At 47.2% G+C, this 27,874-nt stretch overlaps 1 protein-coding gene across 1 annotated transcript in view; it reads left to right on the top strand.

Moving 5' to 3' along the window:
- The first annotated feature begins 1,844 nt into the window (after nt 1-1,844).
- The window catches only part of RTN1 (reticulon 1), a 120,306-nt gene continuing 94,276 nt past the window's right edge, over nt 1,845-27,874 (top strand). The window contains exon 1 of the mRNA XM_056851534.1: nt 1,845-1,872. Coding sequence (XP_056707512.1) covers nt 1,854-1,872 — 19 coding nt within the window. The 5' untranslated portion in view covers nt 1,845-1,853. The remainder of the gene's footprint in view (nt 1,873-27,874) is intronic.

The raw sequence follows: 27,874 nt of genomic DNA, 5'->3' as shown, positions 1-27,874 counted from the left end.
GTGACACAGATTGTTCTAGTTGAATTTAAAAAAAAATTAAATTAAAAATAAATAATTTAAAATAAATCTGTTATATTTTCAAGCCACTAAAAGGTCAAGCCACTACAACCTATCACATGCCTGGTCTGTAGTATATTGCCTGTACATGTAAATATATTTGTAATGTGGGTGCATGTTTTATATATGATTTAAATAGACCACTGAGGAAGGCCATATAGGCCAAAACGTGTTTGGCTTGTGGTGGTAGATAGGGTTGCCAACCTCCAGGTAGCTGAAGAGAAATACAGCACCCAGCTCAAGTAACACTTTTTAAATATAGATAGATAGATAGATAGATAGATAGATAGATAGATATAGAAGGGGTAAAAAGCCCCAAATAAAGAAATAATCTCAGTGTAACTGTCAACAGACTTATTCCATACTTGTTTTAATGAATTACCACATCATGCTGACACCAGCATCATATTACACAATAGAACAAAATAATAATAACGTCTGGTTACCTCACCAGTCAACATGGAACAAAATTAATGCATAAATGAGAGAGTAATATAGTCCAAAGTCCAAGGCCCAAAATCAAAGTCCATTCCAGGATCTAGAGTCCAAATAAGGTTTCAAAGTTCATTCAAAATTCAAAATGACACCTCCGGATTTGTGTACGTTTCGCCAACAAAAAGCTTCTTCAGTTGATAAATTCATGCAGGGAAATTATCCTTCATTGGGGTACAACGACCTCATCGACCAGAGACCCCTCGGGCTCTTCCCTATCTCTGAGATAGGGTCGCCAACCTCCAGGTAGCGGCTGGCAATCTCCTGCCATTACAACTGGTCTCCAGCCGACAGAGATCAGTCCACCTGGAGAAAATGGCAGTTTTGGCAACTGGAGTCTGTGGCATTGAAGTCCCAACCCCCAACCCCACCCTCCTTGGGCCCCACCCCAAAAACCTCCCTCCAGTGGCAAAGAGGGACCTGGCAACCCTAGCGACAGACATCACCCTTACGAAATGCCACTGTGCTATTTTAACGGTTTTTAAATAATTTTAATTCTTATATGCTATTTTAACGTTTTTTAAATAATTTTAATTCTTATATGCTATTTTAACGGTTTTTAAATAATTTTAATTCTTATATGCTATTTTAACGGTTTTTAAATAATTTTAATTCTTATATGCTATTTTAACAGTTTTTAAATAATTTTAATTCTTATATGCTATTTTAACGGTTTTTAAATAATTTTAATTCTTATATGGCGCTTCTAATAAATGACATTTTCATTATCTCATTTCCCCCATCCCACCCAACCTTGGGGTACCCAGCAACCCAGGCCAGTCCGCCACTGGGCGGGGGTATGTGTGTGTGTGTGTGTGCGCTTTGCGGAGAGCCATGCAAGGAGAGGAAGGCGGGGGGGGGGTGCAAGGGGAGAGGGGAGTCCCCTCCCCCGAGGTCAGAGGCCTCCCCGTTGAACCCCCCGCCTCCTCTGCGGGTGGCAACCCCCCCCCCAGCGTCTTCCTCCCTTCCTCCCCCCTGCCCTGTGATATGCCAGCCACAGGGTGACGCAAGGGGCTGGCAGGCTCCCTTCCGACGAGCCCGTTTGCACCTGCGTGAGAGGCGCTTTCGGAGCTCGGGCAGCGGCGAGCGCAGGCTGCAGCCCCTCCGCCGCCCCCTGGCCCGCCTCCCCGGCCCTCCTGCCCCCGTCCAGACCCCCGGCCCCGAGGAAGACCCCCGCCCGGCCTCCAGCCGGCATGTCTGCACCGCACTGGGTGGGCGACGGCGCCGAGGAGGAGCAGGAGGGGAGCCCGGCGAGGCGCTGGGATGCGCGAGGGGCGGGAGGCGCGCGGCCCCCGCCCGTTGCCATGGCGACTGCATCCACAGGTAAGAGGCGCGGTACCCAGGGATGCTCCGCAAAGGGCCGCGCGCCTCCCCTGAACTCCTGCCGGCTCCCCTGGGGACCGTCCTGGACGGGTTCCCTGGGGGCTGAGGCCATCCGCAGTCGAGGCCTGGGGAAGAAATTTGGGGTGTGGGGGGGGAGGGGCCGTGGCTCAGCGGGCGAGCATTTCCTCGGCATGCCGAAGGTCCCAGGTTCGATCCCCGGCCCCTCCAGTTCAAGGGACTAGGCAAGTAGGGGATGGGAAAGACCTTTCTCTGCCTGAGACCCTGGAGAGCCGCTGCCGGTCTGAGTAAATACTGACTTTGATGGACCAAGGGTCTGGTTCAGTTATAAGGCAGCTTCATGTGTTCAGGGGTGGGGGTGGGGAGGCTGAGATGGGGAGGGATGGGAAGAAGAGAAGCGATCCCTTTTCTCTCTAAACTTCGGCTTGGCTCTTGGGAATGCAAGATTCATCGTTGGGCCTGGGCTGGCGGTTGTTATTGTTATCAGTTTTGGTAAATGCATCACATTTCAGTTAGAAATGTGGTCCCCGCTGCCCCACCCCCTTCACATGTAAAGCCCCTGACAGGGCGGAATGCATTTCCCAGTCCTGAGGGTTGAATTGCATCATAATCTGTCTTTTGGCATTTAATTCATTCCCATCTCCAGGTTTCATTAATGGGGGAGGGTAGGCGGATTCAGAGAATGGAGCTGGTTTGGTTTTTGGCTTTTGGATCACGCTCGGTTTTCGTTGGGTGTTGGGTCCTGTTTGCCGTGGTGAGTTTTGGCATGCTCATTTCTCCACAGGGTTGTGTGTCTGTGTTGGATTTCCACCGGTCGGAGGTAGGCAAATAGTCTGTCGCTTTAAAGACTGTAGTTTCAGGTGGGTAGCTGTGTTGGTCTGAGGTAGAAGAACAAGGATTCTAGTCCTTAAAGACTAACGAGGTTTCCAGAGTATAAGATTTTGGACTCTGAGCTCCATTCATCAGACCTGTTCATCTATAGTTCTTTTCAAGACTCTTTGTGGTTGAGTGCGTACTTCTTGCTCTTCTGAGTAGTTGGTTTGTGAAGCAGATTGCTGGATCAAGGCTTTTCCGCACCCCACCCCTTTAGTTCCTGTGTCTCAAGAAACTTACCTATTCTCGTAATTCCCACCTGCCAAGGAACAGATTTGTGTTGTGATTATGCAATCTTGCAGTATTAAACTTGGGTGAAACAAGTTGGGGGGTGGGGGCAGTTGGGCAGAAAGATGGGTCTCGGTTCTGCAATGGATCGCCGCCTCCGGAACTGCATTATTGGGTTGGGCTTTCCTCCCTGTCGGATCCTTTGGCCATTATTCTGCACAAAGATCAGGCTATTTGTAGCACCCTTTGCTTAGGGAGGTGGGAGTATTCACTCCTCGCTGTAGGCACAACATGGATTTTTCACAAGGATTTTTCTTCTTCTTCTCTCTCCCCTGTTGCCGTTTCTATTCTGAGTCTGGTAGTGAAATGCATCCTAAGTAGTGAGAACATGTTAGGAGGTTGTGTTGTGATGAACAAGTACATCCGCTGCCATATCAACCTTCCTGGCATCGCACTTAAAAAAAAAAAGTTATTATTGATTTTAGCAGTTTCAGTGGAAGAAATGTGATTACAGGTAGGGAAGGCAGGTGGCTAGGAATGGTGTGTTTGTGGGTAAATCGAGATGAGGTCCTTAGGTGGATTTCCCTGGAGGATTGCCCCAAGAACAAGCACCCATAATATCCACAGAGTATCCCCTTTGACTGAGAAACTTGGTGATTGTGAAGGTTAGACGTTGTCAGGAACAAAGATGGGTGGTTTCCTTAATGACAGCATCAATTTCTACTATTTCTAAATGGATGGTAGAGAATATGCGCTTAAACAAAGGTGGAAGGAATTAAAAGAAAGAAAATCCTTTACTTTTATATGGGCTAAACCAGGGAGACTGAGAAAGCAGAATGGACTCTGTAATTTTTGAGGCCTTCCTCCTTGTGGCTGGGTCACCGCTCAAAAAAGCTGACAAAAATATAACAACTCGATCGTTCGATTGCGTTTGTCTCCTTTTTAATAATAGAGGAGTATATTTGTGGGTGTTTTATTGAATACTGCAGTACCCAATCCTATTTTGTCCAAAACATATGCCTCGGTCTTCCACATTCCTGGTTAGGGAATAAATCCCATGGAAATTGATGGGGACATACTTGATGGCCCGTGGCTCAGTGGTAGAGCACCTGCTTTTGGCATGCAGAAGGTCCCAGGTTCAATCCCCGGCATCTCCAGTTAAAGGGACTAGGCAAGTAGGTGATGTGAAAGACCTCTGCCTGCGACCCTGGAGAGCCACTGCCGGTCTGAGTAAATAATACTGACTTCGATGGACCAAGGGTCTGATTCAGTATAAGGCAGCCTCATGTGTTCATGTGTCCTTTTAAGATCAAGGTTTGCTCCTCCTACCCTCTCTTATTGATCTGACTAATACTCTGTGCTCCAAGGGTACATCAATAAATACCCTTGTGTCTTCCTGTGGCCAGAGGAAGTATTTCTATTTACCTTTGTTTTGTCACATGAAGCGATTTTTCTGAAAGCATTCCACATGGGTAGGCTTGTTGTTTATGCTATGAACTTTGCAACATGTTTCAAAAACAGGTCCCTTCCGCTCTTAGCAACGATACTTTCTAGGAAGGGCATTTAAGATCGCAGGCTTTAATAAAAGAAGCTCTTTTATTAAATGTCGCTGATTGTCATAGTGCACTGGGGAAATAAATTCTGTGAAGCAATCATAACTGTTGTTAACATGCACAAAGACAACTGGCAGTATATTTGCATGGGATCACTTTAGCTGTCCTGCTGGAACTGTGACTGTCTTTGTGCCACACATGCATAAATGGTAGGTCCCTGCCCAAGGAGCTTATACTTCAAGAGCTAGGACGGGGGTCCCCAACATAGTGCCCATGGGTACCACGACGCCCACTAACAGCTTTTCTGGTGCCCACCAAGTGTATTTAGGAAGTGGGCGGGGCCTAGGGTTGCCAACCTCCAGGTAATAGCTGGAGATCTCCTGCTGTTACAACTGATCTCCAGCTGATAGAGATCAGTTCCCCTGGAGAAAATGGCTGCTTTGGCCATTGGACTCTCTGGCACTGAAGTCCCTCCCCTCCACAAACCCCACCCTCCTCAGGCTCCGCCCCAAAAACCTCCCACCGGTAGTGAAGAGGGACCTGGCAACCCTAGCGGGGCCAGGTAGGGCTTTTGCCCAGCGAGGCTTCTGATTGACTATTGGAGATTTGATTGGCCGTGCAGATTTTTTTAAACGCTGCTTTGTCAGCAGCTGCCAACACAGCACAAGGATCTGCACTGTGTTACTGAAGTTAAGCTGTGGCAATCATTTTGTGGCCATTTTATTACTGCATCCACCATGCCAAGTCAGAATTCCAAGTGGGCTCCAAAAGGTTGGAGACCTCTGAAGTAGGCTATGAATTATAAGCAAGGGGATGCCGCTGATAATTTCTGTTCTATCGTAGCAACTTTCCCACTCCCTGACTAGGAATGTTTTCCACGTGATGCAGTGTGATCTTTATATGGGTTTCCCCACCCTTTCCTGGTTTATTGTATGTGTTGCTACTCTCTTTATCTCATTTTTCTCTCATTGTGAAATCTAGTTTATTGGGCCCTGTCTAGTTTATCCGGGCTACTGTGGATGTATTATACTGTTTTTATTTTACTGTTCTGTAATAATCCAGTTCTATCGCATTCTTCCTTGTGTGTGTTGTTCCGATCTTTATTGTATTGTTCTTATAAACTCTGCAGTCTCCCTTAGCGAGAAAGGCAGATGATAAATGAAGTAAGCAAGCAGATAAATAAATAAATGTTGTTCACAGGGGCAGGAAATCTCCCACTGTCATGGAGATTCAGCGTTACATTTATTTGTTTGTAATATTTCTACCCTACATTTCTGCCAAGAGACACTCGGGAGGGAAAACAAAGTAGAAGATAAAATCAATTAAAAAAAAACCCATTATGAAAATGTAGCAAATGAGAATAATCAGAAAGAGCAGGCGCCAAACGTCCAAGTAATCACAGTGGTCTAAAGAAAAATCCCCCAAACAAAATCTGTGTAATACCATTATTAATAGCAACCAAAACAATACAGAACACTGGCTGTTTATGCTTGGTAATTAGCAGTGCGTTCCAGGCTGAAATACCCCGCAATGAACCATCATTCCAGCATTCACGGGGAAGCTGGGGCATACCTCCTTTGCATTTCTTAAGAGCCCCTTTAACGTGACCTTTTGTATTTGCTCCACCCCCACAACTAAGCATTTACTGAAGGAACCATGAAAAATCACAGCCTCTGCTTAGCTATGCAAACCACCATTGCTAATGGCTATGCAAATGAAGGAGAAGGCGAGTGGGGGGGTGGAATTTGTTTGACTTTCTCCTCTTGCACTGGGATCGTGAATAGTAATTTTAAAGGGCGGATTTTAAAAAGCAGCTCAGCAAGCACCAAAATCGACCCTCCATAAATGGCCTGTGAAAGCTTTCGAGTTCTTCAAAACTCTTCATCTGGCTGGATGTTCAAAAACCAAAAAGGGAGGGAGGATGAGATGTGTCAGGGCATAATCTTGAGGCCTTTTTGTCTGCTCCAGTTCGGAGAGTTCTTCAGATGAGAAGCTTCAAAAACAAGAGTCTTGAAACATCTTTTTAACTTTGCCCCCTTTTTCAAAATATTCCCCAGTGAAGCATTTTGGACAGCTCAAACGTTTTGCACGCTGCTCTGTGTCATTTTAGCAAGAGCAGATCTCAGTCGAGATACGGGGAAAGCGGCATCAAACAAAATCATTACGCTGCCCTTCCAAACGCCCTCTGGAACCAAGGCAATCTTTACTATGCATCAGAAGGTCAGGAGCAACGGAATGCACCCAATGTGGCAAAAACTCCTAGAGGGTATGGCTAAAAGGAGGAGAATTTTCCCCAAGAATATCTTTTGGGGCAAATTTCCTATGACTTGCAAAATATGGCTTTTAAACATTTTGGCAGTGGAGGAAACTATATGAGAGAAGAGAGATGCAGAAACAACAAGGTCAAGATTTGTTGGTCTGTAGCTTTGTTGGTCTGTAAGGCGATACTGGACCCGAATCTCAGGGGAGGGGCTGTGGCTCAGTGGTAGGGCCTCTGCTTGGCAGGCAGAAGGTCCCAGGTTCAATCCCCGGCATCTCCAGTTAAAAGGGATTAGGCAAGTGGGTGATGTGAAAGACTCCTGCCTGGAGAGCCGCTGCTGGTCTGAGTAGACAGTACTGACTTTGATGGACCAAGGGTCTGATTCAGTATAAGGAAGCTTCATGTGTGTTCATCTCGCTCTTCTACTGCAGACCAATATGGCTGCCTGAAAAAAAAAACGAGAAGAGATGCATTTTGCAAAGAAATATGGACTTAGAGGACTGCCTGTACTCTGCTCTGCCTTGTTTCCCTAAAAGAGGCAAAAAAACCCAAAAAATGCTTTCAGCTTGAAGGAGCTAGATAGTGTTTGTAGCACAACATCAGGGGCTTTCAGTGTATTGGTTAGAGCTCTGGACTAGGATCTGGGAGACCCAGGTTCGAATCCCCACTCTGCCTTGGGAGCTCAGTGGGTGACCTTGGGCCAGTCACACACCCTCAGCCTAACCTACCTCACATGGAGGGTTGCCAACCTCCAGGTAGTAGCTCCCACCATTACAACTGATCTCCAGCCAATAGAGATCAGTTCCCCTGGAGAAAATGGCCTCTATGGCATTGAAGTCCCTCCCCAAACCCTGCCCTTCTCAGGCTCCATCCGGAAAACCTCCCGCCGGTGGCGAAGAGGGACCTGGCAACCCTACTCACAGGGTTGTTGTGAGGATAAAATCAAGGAGAGGAGAATTAAGTAAGCCGCTTTGGGTCCCCGTTGGGGAGAAACTAGGGTATAAATGAAGTAAGTAAATAAATAATATCATTTGGTCCAGTCCAGATCAAACGAGAGCCACTATGGTGTGGTAGTTAGAGCATCAGACTAGGTTTTTGGATGGTCCAAGTTCAAATTCCCACTCTGCCGTGAAAATTGGTGAGTGACCTGGGGCCAGTAACCGTCTCTCTCCGCGTCATCTGCCTCACAGGGCTGTTGTGAGGATAAAACAGAGGAGGGGTAACCCACTCACCTGAGCTCCTAGCAAGAAAGGTGTGAGAAAAATGTGTAATAAATATATTTCCTGTCTGAATATGGTGGGAATGCCATATATGGTACAGTCAATCTGTTTATGTGTGGGAGGTCGGAATATGAGTTCAGAGAAGCAAATACTGAACTTGGAGGGGGGGGGCTTGGAGGTCATTTAGGGTTGCCAGGTCCCTCTTCGCCACCGGCGGGAGGTTTTTGGGGCAGAGCCTGAGGAGTGTGGGGTTTGGGGAAGGTATTTCAATGCCATAGAGTCCAATTGCCAAAGCGGCCATTTTCTCCAGCTGAACTGATCTCTATCAGCTGGAGATCAGTTGTAATAGCGGGAGATCTCCAGCCACCACCTGGAGGTTGGCAACCCTATGTGCAGTTGGGAATTGAGAAGAACCAGGTTTGCACATGGTTATGTACCTCACTGGCAGTCTTTAAGCAGAGGCTGGACAAACACTTGTCAGGGATGCTTTAGGCTGATCCTGTATTGAGCAGAGGGTTGGACTAGATGGCCTCTATGGCCCCTTCCAACTCTATGATTCTGTTTGTTTGTTCAGTCTCCTTTATTTTAGCTCTGCTTCAAACGTCGCTTTTGACGTTGCTTTTGCCACACACCTCTGCATGTAGTCAAGCTCTTACTTCTAAGTAAGCGTGCATAGGATTTTAGCTCTAATTGGTTTAATCAGTTGATTGCTCAATTAACTCTTTAGCTCATTAATCGTGGCCTGGAAGGAATAATTTCAGCGAGGACCGATTGCTCGCTGGTAGAACATGCAATTTCCATGCGAAAAGTCCCGGGTTCTATCCTTGGTATTTCCAAGCCAGTGAAAAGGATCTCAGATAGCAACGCTGGAAAAGAGGCCTGGAAAGCTGTCACCAGTCAGAACAGATGAAATTGGGTTAGACAGCATTGGTATAAAGTAGCTTGACATGTCCATATAAATTTAATCTCTGAGGGCAAATATTAATCAGTGTGAGGCTGAAAGCTAAGGGCAGGCGTTCTTGTTTTTGAGGCTATTCTCGTTCTGGTGCAGGCAGAGCGGAAAACACTGAAGACCGCCTTGTTCTTCTTGTGTTTACGTACCTACATAAGTGTCCTCAAGTCGCAACTGACTTACAGCAACCCCAGCAAGGGACTTTCAAGGCAAAGAGGAGAGGTGGTTTGCCATTGCGTTCCTCTGCAGAGTCTTCCATGATGGTCTCCCACCCAAGTTCCGACTCTGCTTAGCGTCCGACATCTGACAAGTCTGGGCTTTACTACACCATTCCACACCCTCCTGTGCTTAAGAAGAAGAGAGACTTTCTCTACCACTTAAGGGAGAATCAAAACGGCTTACAATTACCTTCCCCTCCCCACAACAGACACCCTGTGAAGTAGGTGGGGCTGAGAGAGCTGTGACTAGCCCAAGGTCACCCAGCTGGCTTCATGTGTAGGAGTGGGAAAGCCAACCCAGTTCACCAGATTAGCCTCCGCTGCTCATGTGGAGGAGTGAGGAATCAAACCCAGTTCTCCAGATTAGAGTCCACCACTCCAAACCACTGCTCTTAACCACGCTGTACATTATCTTTGCTAAATACCTCTTAAAGGCACCTGTGTTCTATATTGACATTTTAGTAATAGGGAGGTTTATTTAAATCAATTGATTAGTCAGCAGGTAATTACCAAGTTAAAAACACTTTCGCTGAGTGATGCCTCTGATCTCTTTGTATCTGATTTTTCTTTTTAAGAACCAAGTAGAGGCATTTATTTAGTACTCTTCAGACACACAGATAGAATAATAGAATTGGAAGGGACCACCAGGGTCATCTAGTCCAACCCCCTGCAGAATGCAGGAAATTCACAACTACCTCCCCCCCCCCACACCCCCAGTGACCCCTACTCCACGACAGGAATATGGAAAAAAAGCAAAAAAACAAGCCCCTCCAAGCTCCCTAACCAATCTGGCCTGGAGGAAAATTGCTTCCTTACCCCAAAGTGGCGACGGGCACTACCTTGGGCATGCAAGAAAGGGCCATGAGAGCCAAACACTGACGCAAACCTTTCTGCCCTCCCACTCATGATCTGCCTAAGTTCACAGAATCAGCATTGCTGACAGATGGCCATCTAGCCTCTGCTTAAAAAACTCCAGGGAAGGAGGAGATGTTGCTGATACCAGTGGCTTTGATCCAGTGGCACATATAGGGTTGCCAGCTCTGGGTTGGGAAATTCCTGGAGATTTTGGGGTAGAGCTTGGGGATGTTGGAGTTTGGGATCTCAGCAGGGGTGTGATGTCATGGATTCTGCCCTCTGAGGCTGCCATTTTCTCCAGAGGAACTGATCTTAATCTGGAGATCAGTTGTAATTCCATGACAACTCCAGCCCCCACCTGAAGGATGGCAAGTGCATGAGCAACCAATCAGACAAGGGCTGCAGCAACACAAAGCCCTTCAATAGGAGTTTTAACTAAATTATAATATGTGGAGGGAGGAATGCAATGTATGACAGGTGATTTGCATGACTGCATTTAATTAAATTAAAGCTGGAAATTCGGAGATTCTGAAAAGCCTATTGTTACAATGCTGCAGCAGTATATATCAATATTTTAGTGTCGTTTAAAAAAAGAAAAACAAATAACTCTGTCATGAGTCAGCCTGCTGAGACTTCCTTGGACGAAGAGGACCTCGAAGCAGAGGGAGGCAGTAGGACAGAGCAGCCGCTGCAGGCTGAACAACCACAGGCAGAAGGGGCCTCCCCGTGTCTACAGCTGCCCAGTGCAGGGGACTGACCTGTGCCAGAAGCTCAGCGTCAGGCGTGCCAGCAGAAAGCCCTCCAGAGCCGCTGGAGCAGAGGTGCAAAAGACTCAGGGCACAGCTACATGATAGGAGAAGTGCAAGACCACAAGCTCAGTGAAGGACACTCCCAGATGACTGTAATGAGGGAGTTAGGAATGTTTAGTCTGGAGAAGACGAGGTTGAGGGGGGACATGATTGCTCTCTTTAAGTATTTGAAGGGGTGTCAGAGGAGGCCAGGGAGCTGTTCCTGTTGGCAGCAGAGGATAGGACTAGCAATAATGGATTTAAATTAAATTGATTTAAAAAGTGGATCAGCTGCTGCGCTTTACACTGACTCAGCATTCTCTGCCTGGTGAAGCTCGTTCACCTCATTACAGTCATCTGGGAGTGTAAACATTCCTAACTCATAACAGTCAACACAGAATAGTGGCAACAAGTAGTTCCCACAATGAGTCGCTGGCCTGCTTAAATAGCCCTGAAGTGGATCAGCTGCTGCGCTTTACCCTGACTCAGCATTCTCTGCCTGGTGACGCTCGTTCACCTCATTACAGTCATCCAGGGAGCTGTTCCTGATGGCAGCAGAGGCTAGGACTAGCAATAATGGATTTAAATTGTGGGAGGAAAGGTACCAGCTGGATATTAGGAAATTATTTTTAAAGTAAGAGCTGTTCGACAGTGGAATCAGCTACCCATGGAGGTGGTGTGCTCCCCCTCACTGGCAGTCTTTAAGCAGAGGCTGGACAAGCACTTGTCAGGGATGCTCTAGGCTGATCCTGCATTGAGTAGGAGGGTTGGACTAGATGGCCTGTATGGCCCCTTCCAACTCTATGATTCTTTGATTCTGTAATTCTAAGCAGGGTTGGCCCTGGACAGTACTTGGATAGAAGATCAATAAGAAAGTCCAGTGTTGCTGTGCAGAGGCAGGCAATGGCAAACCACCTTTGAATGTCTTTTGCCTTGAAAACCCTATAGGGTCACCATAAGTTGGCTGTGACTTGACGGCATTTTTTTACCACCAATCAAAGTAGAACGGGTGGAGTTAACTGGACTGACCTGGTGTAATACTGGAAATCTACACGTTCTAACAATGACCAGTTCTGCCTCCTGATTGTTTCCCCACCCCGTCCCTATTCTGCTTCCTTAGAGGCTAAGGAGTCATTTTAAAACACACATATATTTACTAAAAGGGGCATCAATAAATGGCTCTTCTGTAGCAGTAGAAAAGAGCAAGAGTCCAGCAGCACCTTAAAGACTAACAAAACCTCTGGCAGGGTATGAGCTTTCATGAGTCACAGCTCACTTCTTCAGATACAGCTAGAATGTGAGTCCATTTATCTTTAAGTAGAGAAGAGTGAATTAGGATACCCAATGGCAATAGCATGTAAATGTAAAAAGCAAATAAATTACATTAGCAGGCATGACTGGATTAGGTGTGATATGCAGAGGGGTGGTAGGCATGGAGAAATCAATATTGGTAACGAGACATGAATCCCAGGTCCCTATTCAGTCCAGGAGATTACATTGTCTTGAGCTTCATTATTAGTTGTAATTCATCAGTCTCTCTAATCCCCCTTTGAAATCTCTTTGTAAAAAGAACTCCTACTCTTAAGTCAGCAACTGAATGTCCTGGAAGGTTAAAATGGTTTCTGATTGTTGTGGTTTCTGATGTCAGGCTTATGTCCATTTAATCTTTGTTGCAGGGACTGGGCCATTTGTCCAGTGTAGAGAGTGGAAGGGCATTGCTGGCATGTGACGGCATGCCTGTTCCGGTTCTGAGTTCAAGACAAAATGAGCAGGGACACATCCATATGGATTGTGTGTGAACCTCTATGGTGGGCCCGACAGGGCGAGCGGCAGTGAACATTTGATTTAATGCGTAGATGCTTAAACATTTCAGTCAAAAATCCAAGCTGTGAAAAGTTGAAAGGTTCACATCTGTTCCTTCCACATGGCTAATACAGTGATCATTAGAGTACATTTTCTCCCAGCAGACCAACTGTAACCAGGCAAAATATTGCTACTTCTGCAAGAAGAAGCATGCATAGCACTTTTGTGGACTATGCAGGGTTGCCAGGTCCCTCTTCGTCACCGGTGGGAGGTTTGGGGGGCGGAGCCTGAGGAGGGCGAGGTTTGGGGAGGGGAGGGACTTCAATGCCATAGAGTCCAATTGCCAAAGCGGCCATTTTTCTCCAGGAGAACTGATCTCTATCGGCTGGAGATCAGTTGTAATAGCTGGAGATCTCCAGCTAATACCTGGAGGTTGGCATCCCTAGGGGTATGGTAATTTCAAACCCATCCATCCATGCCTCCTTCCTTTGTCTACTTCTCACCCTTACAAAAATGAGCATTTGGGGGAGGGGGAGGGGCAAGGAGCAGTTTGGGCCCAATCCTCCACATTGTGAAATGAGAGAGGATGAATTTCTTTTGTGCGTTTCTTGGCACCCAACGTACCATCTGGACCTGGATCCTGCTTCTTATTTTTCTACATAAGTGGCGATTAAAAAAATGTTTCCATAAATATCACATACACTGTTGTTATTCCCTGGAAACTGTTCTCTGGCATAAGTCCATAGGAAGTTCTCCCGTACCTTTGGACTGTCACAAACAAAACTGTACCCGTCTTAGTCTTGAAGGCCATAATGGAACTTCCACCAGGAAACAGTAAGGTTGCCAGGTCCAGGTTGGGAAATACCTGGAGATTTTGGGGGTGGAGCCTGAGGAGGGCAGAGTTTGGGAAAGGGGGGGACTTCAATGCCATAGAGTCCAATTGCCAAAGCGGCCATTTTCTCCAGGGGAACTGATCTCTGTCGCCTGGAGATCAGAGAGCCAGCGTGGTGTAGTGGTTAAGAGCGGCGGTTTGGAGCGGTGGACTCTGATCTGGAGAACCAGGTCTGATTCCCCACTCCTCCACATGAGCGGCGGAGGCTAATCTGGTGAACCGGGTTTGATCCACCTCTCCTACACATGAAGCCAGCTGGGTGACCTTGGGCTAGTCACAGCTCTCTCAGCCCCACCTACCTCACAGGGTGTCTGTTGTGGGGAGGGGAAGGGAAGGTGATTGTAAGCCGGGTTGAGTCTCCTTTAAGTGGTAGAGAAAGTTGGCATATAATTTTTTTTTTATCAACTCTTCTTCGTGGTCATTATTATTATTATTGTTATTGTTATTATTATAGCGGGAGATCTCCAGCCACGACCTGCAGGTTTGCAACCCTAGTTACGCAACCCTGTACATTCTGACCTTTGGAGAAAGAGAAATGCTACAGATCATTTGCAAAGAGGTTACATTATCTCCAGTGTGGCTTCCCCCCCTTCTATCCCCCCCTCTTTTTCTTGCTGAGGAGAGTTTAATTTATCATTACCAACAAAAGCACTATTGTTCACAGCGGCTCCAAAGGCTTCTTAATCCTGGCTCAAAAGCAAACAGCCGTATCAACTAATGTACAGGAGAGCCATGTAGAAGTCAGCGTGAAAGAGCTCCCTATTAGGCCACGGAGATAATGCAGTTTCCCCCCCCCCCCAACCGTCTCCCTTGCGCATTAATTTTTTTGTCTCCCTACTGTGTACTCTAATGTAACAAGTCAGAACTGCAGACTGTGAAGAAATTAGGCTGAGGAGGAGTCTTCGAAGCAGCCATGGACGGGTAGGCCTAGGTTTAATGCAAGGAGAGTTTGAATGTATAGCAACCAGAAAAAGGAAGGGGGCTTGAAGATTTTTCAGATCCACTCCAGGATTCCTGGCCGATGTAATAGTTACCAGGGGAGACCGCAGGGAGCGTTTACAGAAGTAGCTTTCTTCTTTTACAAAAAAAATACATAGTTGGAAACAAACATCTCTGTCTCTCTCTCTCCCTCTCTCTCACCCCAGCCTGTTTTTTTCCTCTGCAATAAACGTGGGCCTTTCCCTCGTTTTACTTTCTTTCGAGATGTTTTATCACGCTTATGTAGGGTTACCAACTCTGAGTTGGGAAAGTCCTGGGAATTTGGGGGCGGGGCCTGGGGAGGGCAGGGTCTGGGGAGGGGAGGGGCCTCAGTGGAGTACAATGCTATAGCGTCCACCCTCCAAAGCAGCTATTTTCCGTAGGGGAACTGATCTCTGTAGTCTGGAGATCAGTTGTATTTCCGGGAGATCTCTGGGAGATTCAAAACAGATAAGAGGAAGTATTTCTTCATGCACTGCAGAGTTAAATCTCAGGCTGAGGTCTTTCCCATCCCCTACTACCTGATCCTTTTAACTGGAGATGCTGGGGATTGAACCTGGGACCTTCTGCATGCCAAGGCGGTGCTCTGCTACTGAGTAAAGCCCTTCCCTAAATGAAGCTGACTTATACAGGGTCAGACGCTCAGCCTTGCTGGCAACTTAAAATTCAACCCTGAAGGTAAAACTTCCCAGCTGCTTCCAGGTTACTAAGGGAGGGGCTGTGGCTCAGTGCTAGAGCGTCTGTTTGGCATGCAGAAGGCCCTGGGTTCAATCCCCGGCTTTAGGCAGTAGGTGATATGAAAAATCTTTGCCTGACTCTTTGGAGTAGGCGATAGGGACCTTGATGGACTAAAAGCCTGATTCAGCCTAAGGCAGGTTCATGCGTGCGTGTGTCATTTTCCTCATTCTGCCGATGAATACGTTTTCTCCGTGGATGAGCCTTGCCGTTCCAAAAAGAGATGCATCTTAGTGGCTTGTTGTTTTCTGAGCTTCACTCAGCCCTTCACCCTTTAGTGCAGGATTCGATTAAGTGGATCTCACCGTGCGTCAGCAATCTTCCCCAATTACTTTAAAATGCTTTAATGTGGAGTTAACATTGCCTTTCTTTTTCCATTTTCACCGAGCCGGTAGAAGCCAATGGATCATTAAACCGTGTAAGGTGGTAATGTAATCACCCCAACAGAGCTCCTTCTCTTGTAGTTGGGTAAACACCCACAGAATAGTTATTTTCAGTTTCCCTCCTAGTAAACAGCCGCCCTTCATCTGATCAAGTATATTTACCCAACAACTCTGTTCTTCCAGCGCGAACGAAGAGAAAAGACAAGGCATTCTTGCTTGTCTCACCAACACATTTAGCTTCTCGTGATCATATAAATGGAGATGAAGGAAAACGAAACGAGTGGAATATTTCCAATTTTCTCCCAGCGGGGACCCAAAAGAGGATAGGATTGGACCCTGACTTTCTCAGTTCTAGTAAAACCACTATCCCACATTGGCTGTTACAAACTGAAAACTTTTTTTTTTTAAATAGGCACATGTAAAATTAGATCCTGAGGTCGCATTGTCCAAAGGAGAGCCAGCATGGTGTAGTGGTTAAGAGCAGTGGACTTTAATCTGGAGAACCCAGTTTGATTCCCCACTCCTTCACATGAGCGACGGACTCTAATCTGGTGAACCGGGTTGGATTCCCCACTCCTACACATGAGGCAAGCTGGGTGACCTTGGGTTAGTCACCGTTCGCTCCGAACTCTCTCAGCCCCACCTTTCTCACAAGGTGTCAGTTGGGGAGAGGAAGGGAAGGAGATTGTAAGCTGGTTTGGTTCTCCTTAAAAGGTAGAGAAAATCAGTATATAAAAACCAACTCTTCTTCAAACGCAGTAGCTGTCTTTTCTATATTATGCTGGCGCCAGCATGGATCAGACCGGTCTGGTCCATACCACACCTCCCCATATTGTAGCAAAGTTGCTGTTAAGGAAGGCATGAAACTCTTGACCCACACCTATTGCAGTGGGTCGCTGTACGTAGGGATGCCAACCTCCAGGTGGTAAACTAAAGGAAAAGAGCAGTAATGGCTCTAAAAAATGTACATGAACAAGTATTCAATGAAAAAGTGAATTTAGTGCCAAAGTGAAAACTACAAAAATTAACAAAGGAAACTTACAAAATGCTTTTTCATTGGATACTTGTTTGTGTACATTTTTTAGAGCCATTACTGCTCTTTTCCTTTAGCTTGACTATTGTAGTATATGTGCAATTTCTGCTCCAACCTCCAGGTGGTAGCTGGAGATCTCCTGCTATTCCAACTGATCTCCAGCCGACAGAGATCAGTTCGCCTGGAGAAAATGGCCGCTTTGGCAATTGGACTCTATGGCATTGAAGTCCCTCCTGTCTCCAAAACCCGCCCTCCTCAGGCTCCGCCCCCAAAACCTCCCGCCGGTGGCGAAGAGGGACCTGGCAACCCTAGCTGTACAGCTTCCATCAATTTGCCCGAGCTCCGTGTCCATCAGGATAGAGCCAGATGTTCAAAAGATGTCGGTTGTAATGATCTGATTCAATATAGCGTCGCTAACTTTGTGAAAAAATGAAGGAAAATCAAGTCCATGGGCAGGCATAATTCAGCAAATAAAGGCACTTAGTCTGAAACCGCAGTTGCATTAGAAAGCCGATTAGCATTAAACCGCTGGTCGTGGTAAAGGTATAAATATTTCAGACCCTGGCCGGAAGGACGAAAACATCCAATCCAGATAGAACAGGGATGCTGCCAAAAATGGCATCTTGGTGTCAGTTTTCACCGCCCCCCTTCTGTAACATCTAGTTCAACTTTCCCTTTGTCATGATGATGTTTTTTTCCCCTCTGCCCCTGTTTCACATCATTGGCTGCGTCCTGCTGAGGTAGGAAAATACATGTTATAATGGTGTCCAAAGTACACGAGGGAAGTTGAATTGCGGAAGTGGGAAGACAGAACGCGACACGTGGCTTCCATTTTCAGCGGCAGTCCCAGCCTCTTTTTCATGCGTCGTTTTGTGCTTTCTTTTGCTAATATGTATAATCTGTCTTGAGTCTCTGTGAGAAAGGTGGACTATAAATAAAAGTCTGAGAGCCAGCGTGGTGTAGTATTTAAGAGTCTAATCTGGAGAACCAGGTTCTATTCCCCACTCCTCCACATGAAGCCAGCTGGGTGACCTTGGGCCAGTCACAGTTCTCTCTGAACTCTCTCAGCCCCACCTACCTCACAAGGTGCCTGTTGTGGGGAGGGGAAGGCAAGGCAATTGTAAGCCACTTTGAGACTCTTCCTCCTCCTCTTCTGAAACATATGACCTCTCAGCATAACCTGCTGTTTTAATGCTAATCAGTTTTTCCAGTGCTAAACAGCTGCAGCAAAATAATCTAATGAGGAAAGTGGGAGAAGCTATATTATGCTAGATTTAGAGTGCATTCCTGGGGGGTGGGAGTCGATTGTAGGCGTCGTGACCCCACGCCAGCGTAAGTGCTCACTTATCACGGTATAAGGGGCCCTTATGCTGGCGCGGAGGACATTCCCGCTGGCGCCTGGGCGCTGTGGAGCTATGCGGGGCTCCCCTGCTGGCGCAGCCTCTCCAGGAACTATCACATCAAATTTGTTAATACGGTCAACTGACCAATCAGATGCCAGCGCATCAAAATGTCCAGACTCAATAGTTTTGCACTGCAGAATCACAGACGGCCCGTATAAATAAAGGTGTAAAATCAATAAAAACAACCCCTGATTAAAATTATCATCTTAAAATTTAAAAATTGTAAAATATTTTAATGATCATCCTCTAATAAAGTTCTGTGTATTTTAATAGCAACAGCACAGAACTTGGCAGTTTGGAGCATAAACTGAGGATCTTCTCCTAATCTCTCCGGGAACTAAATCCTGGAAGAAAATGATGGCGCCAGCATAGGGTGGTCGTGGGTCGGTTAGGATTGCCAACCTCCAGGTACTAGCTGGAGATCTCCTGCTGTTACAACTGATCTCCAGCCGATAGAGATCAGTTCCCCTGGAGAAAATGGCCACTTTGGCGATTGGACTCTATGGCATTGAAGTACCCCCCTCCTCAGGCTCTGCCCCAAATACTTCCCGCCGGTGGCGAAGAGGGACCTGGCAGCCCTAGAGGTGGTCCCAGGGGCAGAGCTGACTTTAGTCTGCCTTCTAACCCCTTCCAGTCCGGGAACGCCCCTCACATCTGCTGTGGGGCTACAACACCTATTTTGGTGTTGCAGCCCCCCTGTTCTCAGTGAGGGCATTTTCCCCATTTTTGCCTTCTTTATTTTTATTTTTTGCCTTCTTTATTCTCCGCAGCGGACCGGAAGCCTCTGAGAAGGAAGCGTGGCAACGCCGATCCCGGCTGCTGTGGATCCCCCCCCCCCCCAGGTATGGGCTGTCCAAGTGCCCTACTGATGAAACCCCAATAGGCTTCTGAAAAAACCTGCTTAGGATTGCAGCCTTAGAATAGTGACCTATCATGGAATAACTAAGTCAATAAAATTATTCCACCTGGTGCCAAGATATAATTGTTACCCAGAAGTCATTGGGGAATGAATTTATATTTTTTTATTTTTCCTCAGTAAACCCTTGAAGTCATTTTCCCTCTGCAATCCTATCGATTTCCTCTCCATTAAATATAATCGGCAGCCTTGCTTATTTACTCAAAATAGAATTCTTCTGAGCATCAGATTCCCCTGAGGTAAGTAGAGAGAAAGAGAAATCGGTTTAAATTGTAAATAAAATATGAAACACAATGTTAAGTGTCCTACAGGAGAGATTACATACACTTTAAAAGTTTAAAGAAAGCGTTTATACAGGATCCCTTGTTCACTATCTAAGATTTAAAAAAAAAAATCAAATCAGATGTATAACTGTAAAAATAGATAGTAACCTTAACATTAAGGAAGTTAAACAATTAACCTATTTTCATTGATTGGCCTTTAATGGAGTAATTAACTAATTAATTGATTGAATTTACATAGTCCAGTATATTACCAAAACTCTGCAGATATGACTTTTCCAGGTACTGAAGGTTATGTGATGTTATCATAAGTGCTATTGCGTGAAAAGATGGCTCAATGCTAAGGCATCTGCCTTGCCTGCAGAAGGTCCCAGGTTCAATCCCTGGCATCTCCAGTTAAAAGGATCAAGTAGGAGGAGATGTGAAAGACTGAACTTGATATGCCAATGATCTGACTCAGTATAAGGCAGGTTCCTGTGTTCATATTTATTAGGGAGAAGAGGAGTTGGTGTTTATACCCCAATTTTCTCTACCTTTAAGGAGACTCAAACCGGCTTATAGTCGCCTTCCCTTCCTCTCCCCACCAGTCACCTTGTGAGATAGGTGGGGCTGAGAGAGTTCGGAGAGAGCTGTGACTGGTCTGCCCCTGAATTACCAAGAATTTCCCAAGCTAGGGTTGGGAACATGAAGGTCTTAATGGAGATATGTGTAAATCTCCCCCCCCTCTCCTAACTAACACAAAAGACCAAGACGTGTGGGGCACAGAATTATCACAGGCCCACATACTGGGCAAGCCACTTAGCATGGCCATTCCTCCCCTAAAATCTCCCACCATAGCACTGCCACCACCCAGCCAAGATCCATAGCCCCACCCGCTCTTCTCCGCTGCGCTGAGTCCTGTTCTCATGGGCAGAAGGGAATGATCCACCTTGTCACATACCAGCCACTGCTTCTCCTTTCCTTTTATCCCTTAGAAGCTCCTTGATCAATTGATCTTGAGCAGCAACCACTGCTTCTAGACATCAGGAAGAATTTTCTAACAGGCGGTTCCTCAGTGGAACAGGCTTCCTCAGGAGATGGTGGGCTCTCCTTCCCTGGAGGCTTTTAAGCAGTGGCTAGATGGCCATCTGTCAGCAATGCTGATTCTATGACCTTAAGCAGATCATGAGAGGGAGGGCATCTTGGCCATCTTCTGGACATGGAATAGGGGGTGTGGGGGTAGTTTGGAATTTCCTGTATTGTGCAGGGGGTTGAACTAGATGACCCTGGTGGTCCCTTCCAACTCCATGATTCTATGCTTAAAGACTGCCAGTGAGGGGGAGCACACCACCTCCTTAGGTAGCCGATTCCACTGTTGAACAACTCTTACTGTAATCCTCCCCCAATATCCAGCTGGTATCTCTCCGCCCGTAATGTAAACCCATTATTGCGAGTCCTGTTCTCTGCTGTCGACAGGAACATCTCCCTGCCCTCCTCTGAGTGACAGCCCTTCAGCTACTTAAAGAGAGCAATCATGTCCTTCCTCAACTTCCTCTCCTCCAGACTAAACATTCCCAACTCCCTCAGCCTTTCCTCGTAGGGTCTCCAGTAAGCTGGCCTAAGGGAGAATTGGTGGTGCAGATTCCTCAAAAAGAAGACCTGACACGTTCAGTCCCGCAGAGGGGTCCCCACCTTTGCAGTGCTTTTGACAGACACATTTGTCAACGGATCCAAGGGGGACCAAGGCCATCTGTTTCATTTGCCCCTCCCTGCATGTGTCGGGCAGGCTGTCTGCCTTTGTAATTTGGCACCATTGTGGGTTTTTTTCTTTTAAAGAAAGGAAACAGCGCAGTTTTAAAGGAGTTGAAATTAGAGTTGCCAGCTCCGGGTTGGGAAATTCCTGGAGATTTTGGGGTGGAGTCTGGGGAGGGTGGGGTTTGGGATGTGCAATGACCTCAGCAAGGTATAATGTCAGAAAGTCCATCCTCCAAAGCAGCCACTTTCTCTAGGAGAACTGATTAAATGAAAAGAATTTCTGTCTTGAAATTAGGAAGAATTTTCTAACAGAGCCGTTCCTCAGTGGAACAGGCTTCCTCGGGAGGTGGTGAGCTCCCCTTCCCTGGAGGTTTTCAAGCAGAGGCTAGATGGCCATCTGTCAGCAATGCTGATTCTGTGACCTTAGGCAGATCATGAGAGTGGGGGCATCTTGGCCACCTTCTGGGCATAGCGTAGGGGTCACTGGGGGTGTGGGGGGAGGTAGTTCAGAATTTCCTGCATTGTGCAGGGGGTTGGACTAGATGACCCTCCTGGTCCTTTCCAACTCTATGATTCTATGACCTCGGTCATCTGGAGATCAGTTGTAACTCCAGGAGATCTCCCGGGCCCCACCTGGTGGAAGGCAACCCTAACTGAAATGGAAATGGCTCCTGCAACTGGATTACTAAATCACATGCCCTCAGCCCTCCCGTTCCCAAACTCTGCTCTCCCCAGGCTCTGCTCCAAAAATCCCCAGATATTTCCCCACCCAGAGCTGGCAACCCTACCAGGAGGCAATGCCAGTCCATTCTCATGGCACTGTGAGCAAACCCAGAAGCTGTGTCACTAGGGCTGCCAGGTCCCTCTTCACCTCCGGTGGGAGGTTTTTGGGGTGGAGCCTGAGGAGGGTGGGGTTTGGGGAGGGGAGGGACTTCAATGCCATAGAGTCCAATGGCCAAAGTGGCCATTTCCTCCAGGCGAACTGATCTCTATCAGCTGGAGATCAGTTGTAATACCAGGAGATCTTCAGCTAGTACTTGGAGGTGTGCAACACTATGTGGCACTGTCCCAAATAGTGTTTTGGGCAGCTTAGCTGGAGAACCAGCCTGGGGAAGGGAGTAGCCATGGAGAGGGACCCAGGTGTTCTCATGGCCGGCTCTTGATCTCTGCGCTGCAGCTAAGAAATCCGGCCCCTTCCACCTGTACCAGCCCTCATCCTTCGGAGGCACAAGTCCCAGTTTTGGCAAGCCGGCATCTGCGTGATGTCGCGTCTCTTAAAAGCCTGTCCTTCAGTCTGAACAGTGGAACGTCAGAGGATGCAAAAAGGCACAGAAGTGAAAGCTCTGCGAAAATGGAAATGGAGCTTATGAGGACTCTCTTTCTCTCTCTCTAATAAAAAAGTGCTCATCTTGTTGCCAGGAGAATTTTTTTTTTTCTGGAGGTGGAGGCGCAATGAAGTGTAGACTCCATTTACCCGTCAGAAGCGATCAGCTTGACGGAGCGATCTGCTCGGGGAACGTCGGAGGAATGACCTCGCCTCGGCAGCCAGTCGCATTTATTGCTAGTGCAATATTGATGCCCCTCTTCCTGTACACAGCAAGGGGATTTTTTCTTCTTCTTGCGCTGGGGAGAATAAATAGGCCCCTGCTTGTATATCTGCTCGCAATCTGTTCTCCTGTATAGTCCGAGGTTCCTCTTGTTCTCCAGATGAAAACAGCTGCCGCCTCAGTGCAGGATTATATAAATGTTTAATATGCTAGAATCAGGACAGAATAGCCATACCGAGCTGGGAGGGGGAAAGCAGGATGTTTCAGAATCGGCATAACTAGCAACGGTAGTCTGGTCACCTGCCCTGGAAATGGAACTTAGCTTAAACTTCTTTTTTTAAGCAAGAACCTAATCCTCAGGAATGCGGTGGAAAGTTGGAAATATATTTACAGTTTCACTAAAAACGTAGGACCAAACTAGGTAAATGGGCTTGACAACAGCTGGAAGGAGAAGAGGAAGAGGAAATGGAGGAAGAAGAGGAAGAAGAAGAGGAGGAATTGGTTTTTATGTGCTGACTTTCTCTCCCACTTAAGGAAGACTCAAACCAGTTTACAATCACCTTCCCTACCCTACAACAGATACCCTGTAGGGTGGGTGGGGCTGAGAGAGTTTGGAGAGAACTGTGACGAGCCCAAGGTCACCCAGCAGGCTTCATGTGGAGGAGTGGGGAATCGGTCCCAGTCCTCCAGATTAGAGTCCACCACTCTTAACCACTCCACCACTAACATTGTAATGCCCCTGTATACCCCTCTCCCCGCCAGTGGCTTCTTCTTCCTTCCTATGGCTTTTCTTCCCCCTCCTCATATCGGTAGCAGCAGCCACTGTTGCAATGTTGGGTGCCATTTTGGGTTGCTAAAGCAACCCTAACATACCACCCAAGCACTGGTCTGCACAATAGGGTTGCCAGGTCCCTCTTCGCCACCGGCGGGAGGTTTTTGGGGCAGTGCCTGAGGAGGGCGGGATTTGGGGAGGGGAGGGACTTCAATGCCATAGAGTCCAATTGCCAAAGCTGCCATTTTCTCCAGGGGAACTGACCTCTATCAGCTGGAGATCTGTTGTAATAGCAGGAGAGCTCCAGCTAGTACCTGGAGGTTGGCAACCCTACTGCACAATGCTTATGCTTAATATTTCGTGGATTCTTTACCCATCATCATCAGCAAACCCTGGACTTCCTCTTAAATTTGCAGAACCCCAGATTGTATCCCACCCGTGCCTAGCCCCATTGTGTAGAGAGGTGTTTTTTTAATCTACAGGAGAGGCCAGCCTTTGGCTATTAGAGATAAAGATGTCCCTTTTTGTCCCAAACTGCTGTTAAAAGCTCAGGGGCTGGAGAAATAGTTAGCAGCCGCAGACTGCATTAGGATCTTCATGCAGACCAGATTCTCTGTCCATTGCCTTTTATTCCAGAGAACTGGGGATGTCCTACATGGTTCTCCGCCATCATTAATATCATGAGAGCCAGCGTGGTGTAGTGGTTAAGAGTAGAGGACTCTAATCTGGTGAACCGAGTTGGTTTCCGCACTCCTCCACATGAAGCCTGCTGGGTGACCTTGGGCTAGTCACAGCTCTCTCAGAACTCTCTCAGCCTCACCTACCTCAGAAGGTGTCGGTTGTGGGGAGAGGAAGGAAAGGTGATTCCAAGCCGCTTTCAGACTCCTGAAAGGTACAGGGTATAAAAACCAACTTTTCTTCTGGTGAACCGGGTTGGCTTCCCCATGCCTACACATGACGTCCGCTGGGTGACCTTGGGCTAGTCGCAGCTCTCTTAGAGCTCTCTCATCCTTACCTACCTCAAAGGGTGTCTGTTGTGGGGTAGGGAAGGTTATTGTAAGCCGGTTTGATTCTTCCTTAAGTGGTACAGAAAGACGACACATAAAAACCAACTCTTCTTCATTCTTACAACAATCTTGTGAGGTATGCCAAGGATGAAAGAGGATGACTTAACCTAGTATATCTCAGAGAGCTTAATGATGAAGCAGATATTTTGGTCTCTTCAGGCAACAATCTGACATTCTAACCATGCCATCCTAAGCAGATTTATACCCTTCTAAGCCCATTGACTTTGGTGAACTTAGAAGAGTGTGTGGACCATGTTAGCCTGATCTCATCAGACCTTGGAAGCTAAGCAGGATTGGCCCTGGTTAGTACTTGGATGGGAGACCACCAAGGAAGTCCAGGGTTCTGTATGCAGAAGCAGGCAGTGACAAACCACCTCTGAACATCTCTTGCCCTGAAAACCCTGTCGGGGTCTCCAGACGTCAGCGGTGACTTGACAGCTCTTTCCACGACTTTCCTTAGGACTGCACTGTGAAGTATCACCATAAAATAAGTGGCTCACATCTCGGTGGATTTTCTTTTACCCTGAGCACTAGAGATGGGAGACTGTAGCTCAGTAGTTTGTTCCTCTGTAGATTTTCTGGCAGGTGATGTATAAATAGCTGCGAGGGGCTGGAGATTCACGTGTTCTTTTCAGAATGCAAAATTGAGTCACTTGAAAGCCACCTACTAGCGTAGGACATTTTAAGATCCTCTAATTATCACGAGTCTGAGACAGAGCATTGAAGGAGGTAAGAACGCCAGCGGCTGAGCTTGGGAGCTAGTTTTAAATGTCGGAATGGAAAGTGTGTAGTCCATAAAGAATATTACATTACATTCTGCCTGCTTGCAGAGGGCAGAGTTTTGGTAGGGGAGGGACCTCAGCAGGGTATAATGCCATAGAGTCCACACTCCAAAGCTGCCATTTCCTCCAGGGGAACTGAGCTCTATTGCCTGGAGATAAGATTGCCAACCTCCAGGTAGTAGCTGGAGATCTCCCGCTATTACAACTGATCTCCAGCCGATAGAGATCAGTTCCCCTGGAGAAAATGGCCGCTTTGGCAATTGGACTCTAGGGCACTGAAGTCCCTCCTCTCCCCAAACCCAGCCCTCTTCAGGCTCCGCCCCAAAAAATCTCCAGGTATTTCCCAACCTGGAGCTGGCAACCCTACCTGGAGATCAGTTGTAATTCCAAGAGAGTTGGCAACCCTACATGTTCCCTAGCACAGAGAATTAGAGCCAGCGTGGTGCACTGGTTAAGAGCAGAGGTTTGGAGCGGTGGACTCTGATCTGGAGCACCAGGTTTGATTCCCCACTACTCCACATGAGCGGCGGACGCTAATCTGGCGAACCAGGTTGGTTTCTCCACTCCTATACATAAGGCCAGCTGGGCAACCTTGGGCTGGTCACAGCTCTCCCTGAACTCTCTCAGCCCCACCGACCTCACAGGGTGTCTGTTGTGAGGAGGGGAAGGGAAGGTGATTGCAAGCTGGTTTGATTCTTCCTTAAGTGGTAGAGAAAGTCGGCATATAAAAACCAGCACTCCTTCTCCTTCTCCTCCTTCTCTTTCTTCTTCTAAACGTCTGTTCCTGGTCATTGTGGTTCTCCAAAAAAGCTGAAAAGACATATTTCCCTGCCTCCCCCCCCCCCATCCAGTAACTCAGAAGCAGGGCTGCCAACCTGCCAGACTATAAAGATCAATTCTCCAGGAGAAAATTGGAGGGTGGACTGCGTGACATTATACCCTGTTGAGGTCCCTCCCTTTCCTAAAGCACACCCACCCCAGACTCCACCAGGCTCCAGGAATTTCCCAACCTGGAGTTGGCAACCCTACTCAGAAGGTTGAATGGGAGTGTTATGAACATGACTATTCAATGCAGCGCTATGAGAATGAGAAGTGTACAGTTCTTTGTGAACATAAGAGGCCTTGTTCAGATTGAAGAGGCACTTGATTTTTTCATACGCACCGTTCCCATTATTGTTAACGTAAGGCCCGGTCTAGACGTTATGTGTAGCGCATGATTTGCAGCCAGACAGCCGCTCGAGCTCCCTAGGAGGACTCCATTTTGAAGTGATGCAGGGGGGCAGATTCAGATCGGGGCCGTGGCACAAGGGGAGGAGGGTCTTCAGTTTCCGCCCGCTCCATTTTCCTAACCCGAAACGTCCCCCTCCCCGGGGTGCTATTTGCTCTTCTGCCTGCATGTGCACCTGAAAGATAAAACCAGTCAATCAGCTTTAGGATCTAACACTAAGCATATTTACCACAGACGTTATTATATTCGGTGCGGTGGAGCACAGGCAGGATGGTGCTGCTGCAGCCGTCTTGCTTGTGGGCTTCCCAGAGGCACCTGGTTGGCCACTGTGTGAACAGACTGCTGGACTCGATGGGCCTTGGTCTGATCCAGCAGTTCTTATGGAGGACGGGTAGGGTTGCCAACCACCAGATACTCAACCCTATGCAGTCACTATGGCTAAATAGAATACAAAACAATAACACCAATTTGAAAATAAATTCAATTAATATATAATATAAAATATAACAATTTGTTACTTTTGTACAAACCCAACAGTATTTGTTACTTCACAAATACATACAATGCATTCTCTTTCTTAATTGCAGCAAAATAAGCAAATACTTGTTACCTCACAAGATCATACAATTCATCCTTTGTCTTAATAGTAATCAAATAAACAAGACAGGGATCCGGTAAAGTTACTATTTAGCCATAGTGACTGCATAGGGTTGATTAACTAATTATTTGCGGTCCAAGTTTACTATTTTCAAAACCACCAGATACTAGCTGGAGATCTCCTGCTATTACAACTGACCTCCATCCGATAGAGATCAGTTCACCTGGAGAAAATGGCCGCATTGGCAATTGGATTCTATGGCATTGAAGTCCCTCCCCAAACCCTCCCCTCCTCAGGCTCTGCCCCCAAAACCCACCGATGGCGAAGAGGGACCTGGCAACCCTAACGACGGGGCTATCCATGGCTACTAGTCAAAATGGATACTAGCCATGATTCCTGCCTATTCTCTACAGTCTCAGAGGAACATGCCAATTATATTAGGTGCATTGAAACACAGGCAGGATAATGATGCTGTAGTCGTCTTGTTTGTGGCTTCCTAGAGGCACCTGGTTGGCCACTGTGTGAACAGACTACTGGATTTGATGGGCCTTGGTCTGATCCAGCAGGGCCTTTCTTATGTTCTTATGAGAGGCGGAACTGCTGGGTTGGGGTCTGCGTCCCGCCTTAGGCCCAAACCAGACATGACATCTGGCACAAGTGGGGCTGGGGTTCCCCACCCACTCAGCTCAAGGGTTCCCAACGCTTGCCTGGGCACATGCAGGAGAATTTCCATACGACCCATGATCAGAAAATGGAGGCAGTTCTGCCTTTAGGGTGGGCAATTTACTGGGATAATGAAGTAAAGCCTCTACCTCTGTCCTTGACCAAGTTAGCTCCCTCTAATCTACAACTGCTGAGACAATGAATGCCCACAGGAATTCCGTG

The sequence above is a fragment of the Euleptes europaea genome, chromosome 6, assembly GCF_029931775.1.
Source record: "Euleptes europaea isolate rEulEur1 chromosome 6, rEulEur1.hap1, whole genome shotgun sequence".
Classification (NCBI taxonomy): Eukaryota; Metazoa; Chordata; class Lepidosauria; order Squamata; family Sphaerodactylidae; genus Euleptes; species Euleptes europaea.
The sequence above is the reverse complement of the archived record's forward strand: the minus strand, read 5'-3'. Positions and strand labels throughout refer to the sequence as shown.